This window comes from Protobothrops mucrosquamatus, unplaced genomic scaffold (genome assembly GCF_001527695.2).
Source record: "Protobothrops mucrosquamatus isolate PMUCROS unplaced genomic scaffold, P.Mucros_1.0 scaffold_196, whole genome shotgun sequence".
Taxonomy (NCBI): Eukaryota; Metazoa; Chordata; class Lepidosauria; order Squamata; family Viperidae; genus Protobothrops; species Protobothrops mucrosquamatus.
The window spans coordinates 1,724-6,262 of record NW_015386272.1 but is presented as its reverse complement, the minus strand read 5'-3'; the positions used below and the strand labels follow the sequence as shown (position 1 = coordinate 6,262).

At 40.3% G+C, this 4,539-nt stretch overlaps 1 protein-coding gene across 2 annotated transcripts in view; it reads right to left on the bottom strand.

Moving 5' to 3' along the window:
- The window catches only part of LOC107295520 (RAF proto-oncogene serine/threonine-protein kinase), a gene marked incomplete at its 5' end in the record, with an annotated part of 19,442 nt that overhangs the window by 13,251 nt on the left and 1,652 nt on the right, over window positions 1–4,539 (bottom strand). For both annotated transcript variants that reach the window (XM_015824843.1, XM_015824852.1), the window contains 3 exon segments: window positions 1,305–1,422; window positions 2,325–2,449; window positions 3,389–3,416. In XM_015824843.1, coding sequence (XP_015680329.1) covers window positions 1,305–1,422; window positions 2,325–2,449; window positions 3,389–3,416 — 271 coding nt within the window.

The window sequence follows — 4,539 nt, the reverse complement described above, 5'->3', positions numbered from 1 at the left end:
AAATGTAGAACCTTATCAGGTTAGCTTTGTTTTTAACCTCAGTTAAGTGCTTGAGAAACCAATTTAGACCATGTATTATCTTCCAAAGGCCTCATGAATTGTGAACTCTCTTTACCTATTTAGTCTGCTGTATTCAATTCAATTTAGTCTGGGGTATTCATCTGATGCTGTCCTGCTTATGTGCTGCACCCTAGCTGAATTCTTAAGTAGAACTTTTCCAGTTACGAAATGTTGGGTTTTCTCCTAATCAGTATAAATTGCTGATTAGGAGATAAAAGTATCCCTCAGACCAGTGGTGGCGAACCTATGGCACTGGTGCCAGAGGCGGCACTCAGAACCCTCTCTGTGGGCACAGGTGCCGTTGCCCCAGCCTTGCCTCCTCCCGCAACCCCCTCACCAGCAGCCCCCCTGGAGGAGAGTCGCCCCCAAGCGTGGCCCAGGCGGAGCAGCGCAGCCAAGGACATGGCAGCCAGGCAGCGTAGACAAGGCTCTGCCCTCACGCCCCATCACACACAGTTGATGCTGCAGGGCATGGGGAGAGGGCGTGGCCATGGCGCTGCTGGGCTGCCTGGGCGATCTGCGGCGGGCCCTGGAGGCGGTGAATGACCCTGCGGGCAGGCAGGGTGGGGTGAAGGTGGGGCAGGGGGTGGAGCGGGGGCAGGGGCAGTTTTTGGGCACTCGGTCTCTAAAAGGTTCGCCATCACTGACTCAAACTATTAGATATGGACACACAAAGTAGAATTGAAGCAATGAAAACTTGAACTATTTGCATCCTATATAAACATTTGATCTTTGTCAAGCCAGCTTTTCCTTTAGAAAACTGGCATTCTCCTCAGTAAGTACCTTTATATATAATCACTTTATCTGATAGGCACAAAGACAGGAAAGAAATATACATATACATTTATTTACTGTCATTCCTTTTCAGAGTATCAGGAGAGTCAAATGTCTACCTATGATGATGTCTGTATCCAGTCACTTTTCTCTGTCTTTATTTCAACACAACTGAAAGACATAGGAACTTGAAGACACTATTGCATCTTAAATATCCATGGACCCCATTACATACACTATTCCTGACTTTTAAAAAGATGGTACTGTTAGTCCTATTATAAACTTTTGGAAGAAATAACGAATCTATTATTTGGGATACCACTCCACTCATCAAAAATATTATTACAATCCTTAGTACTCACTTATGAAACAAATACATATTAAAGATAAAGAGAGCCAAAAGTGTATTTTTGCTATCGTGTATATACTAACAATAGTTCAAAAGTTAGCAAAAAATACTCAATAGCTACCATGCCATTTTCCCTTATAAACTGTTCCAAATGAGCCTGATCCAACTCTGGTTGACAGCATAACTTCACTTGCTTCTATTTCCCAATAATAGCTTGAATCCCTCTGTCCACGTGATCTCTGCAAAACAAGCAAGTATTTCAGACAGCTTGATGTGGAATCCATGGTTTAAGACAGGGGTGCTGAAACTTGGCCATTTTAAGACTTGTGGACTTCAACTCCCATAATTCCTCAGCCAGCATGGCTGACTGGGGAATTCTGGGAGTTGAAGTCCACAAGTCTTAAAGTGGCCAAGTTTGAGGACCCCCATTTTCAGAATTCATTAAAAGCATATATGAAATATGTTTCATGATACTTTAATACACAACCTGTATTGGCCATACAATATGCAAATTTAAATTCTGAACAGAATGTAGTGTAAAAAATGAGGATTAAATTATTAGCTTTCTGTTCAGAAATCTGTGGATCATCTGATAATTTTGTTCCCAAGAAAATGTTTCAAGCTACAGAACCTATCTTGCATTCTTTTAAAAATAAATGCATTTTCATTTGTTCTTCTGCTTCTTTTCTAATACTCACTGCACTATTGCCAATTAGCATGATTTCCCCTAGCTCAAGAGCTACCGTTACAATTCTAACATAGAAGGTATAAGAGAATACCTCAAGTAAAAATAAGAAAACATTTTATTTTATAAAATCCCTGCGTGTTTTGTTTAATTTGATTAAAGGATGCTAGTGCCTATCCTCTTCCTACCCTCTTCTTTCTTTGAACAGTTATGCAGAGGAAAGATCTATTGGAAGCTTTGGGATTTCATCTGCAAACTTGCAAATAGAATTCCAGTCAGATATGCTAAAGAGAAAACACCCATTTTGACAAGTTCATAACGTTTTTTAGAAACTCACATACTATTCAGGATAAGTAAGAAACATTTAACTACACGCATATACCAATCAGACTTGCCTGTGCAGGTATTTGATGTCTGTATTATATTCATTTCATGCAATTATATTTTTATACTTACTATTTTTTTTTCTTGCGGATTAGCTCCTGCAGCTCGCTCTCTTTGAGCCGGAACTGGTGTTTTAGGCTGTGACCACCCTGTTGGACTTGTATTGTTGGGGCTTCCTGACATAGCTGGTGGTGATGCTTCAAATATTCAAAGAAAAAAAGTAATAGATTCTAATAATACAGGACACCTTCATAAGCAAAGATTGTAGACAAGAACAGGCATGAAACCTGCACATATGCCATATTGTATAAAGACTAAACCGCACTTGACAATATTAATGCTAGCTTATACTGGTCAGCGACATTCTAGCACTTCCTATTTGGAATAGAATAGAATAGAGCTGGAAGGGACCTTGGAGGTCTTCTAGTCCAGCCCCCCACTTAAGCAGGAGAACCTACATCGTCTCAGACAGGTGATTGTCTAGCCTTTTCTTAAAGATCTCCAGTGATGGGGCGCCCACGATTTCTGGGGGTAAGCTGTTCCACTGATTGATTGTCCTCACTGTCAGGAAGTTTCTCCTTAAATCCAGGTTGCTTCTCTCCTTATACAGACAGTCCTCTGTTTAGTCCTCTGCTAAACAGCTGCCCTGTTTAGCAACCATTCAAAGTTGTGACGGTGATCAAAATTACTACCAATCCTCGTACCTATGATCACTGCAGCATCCCACGATCATCTGATCGCCATTTCTGCATTTCACTCCCTGCTTCTGACAAGCAGACTTAAAGTAGAAGCCGGCACTTAACAACTGGAGGGAAAAGTGATATTCGTCTGCCAGTCACATGATGTCTCGCTTAACTACTGTGTCACTTATTGACGGAGCTGCCAGTCCCAACTGGAGAGATAAGGCAAGGACTATCTGTATACACTACTCGCTATATGCAAAATAGAGCAGTTTCTCTTCAGAACATTCTGTCTGACCTGAGTATTCTGGATAGTTTGAGCATTTCCAAGATCATTTTGACACATTTCCTGTTTCCCAAGAAATACATTTGGAGAGGAAAACTGAAAGTTGTGGGCTGCTTCATTTCACATTTTTAAGGAGTATCTAGTTACTATATTTTAGTGAACACACTCACCAGATTCACTGTGACTACGTATAGCATCCTGAAACAAAGAGAGAGAAAATACTATCACTCTTTCAATATAACTTCTGTGAGAAACAGAACAGAGTAGCAAATGCCTCTGTAAGAGAACCTGACTCAGCAGTTTTGATTTTAGACTTCAAAACATCAGCCAAGACATATATAGTGAGAAGGGATATTGGCAATTCAAAGCACAAGGAACCTTAAAATTGCACTTTCAGCAATTATAACATGCTTAGCGTTCAAAACTTTCAACTTGAGGCCCAAATTATTTATTTACAGGTTGTACAGGAATGTCAAAATTGTTATCCACATTTTTGTGCACTGCTTAGAAATTATTTTAATAAGTCATTTATAAGCAATCCAAAATAGATAAACCAAGAGAAGAAACAAATGCATAGGATGGTTTTAATATTTCAAATTCATTTTTGCATAAAATGGTTTTTATCCTAGCGTCTCAGGGGTGTCAAACTGCCGGCCCACGGGCCAGTTGCATCATGTGGAGGCCGCACCCACCCCAGCTGCGGCAATGCGAAAAAAGTCACGATACATCACGACACGTCACGCGGCGAGTTTGACACCCGTGTAGTGTCTAAAGCAGATAGTTTGCTGAAAACATAGCAACAGGCTGGATCTGTAAAAAATTCAGATGCCCTCTCCAGCCTAGCACTGCTGCAGCTGAGCTGGTTTCTCTTTCTCTTCCTTAATGTTACGCATGCTAGTCTACGTAAACATGCACAGCAGTGATCAAACACACATTTGTAATGTTCCTCATCTGTCCAATACCATCCAAATTAACATTTGGATAATTGACAGAAAGACATATGTGCCCAAATACTCTGGAAAACAAACAAACCCAAGGTCAAAACGTGAGCCAAAAAATGGCTTGAAGGCACTTTTGCTGATGATGAACTTGTCTGTCCCTGTAAACTGGCTACAAACCACTCAGAACTTTTTGAAAGGTAAGTGGGTTTGAGAATACAATCCATAAAACAGAAATAATGAAGGTTTCAAACAATTTTGTAATAAAGCTGTGAAAAAGTTGAATGGAATCCTGTGTGAGAATTACATAATCTATGAAAAGATTCAGTTATAAAAAAAGACAATTGGGAACAACTTCAGGTCCTAAGAATGACGTGTAAAAA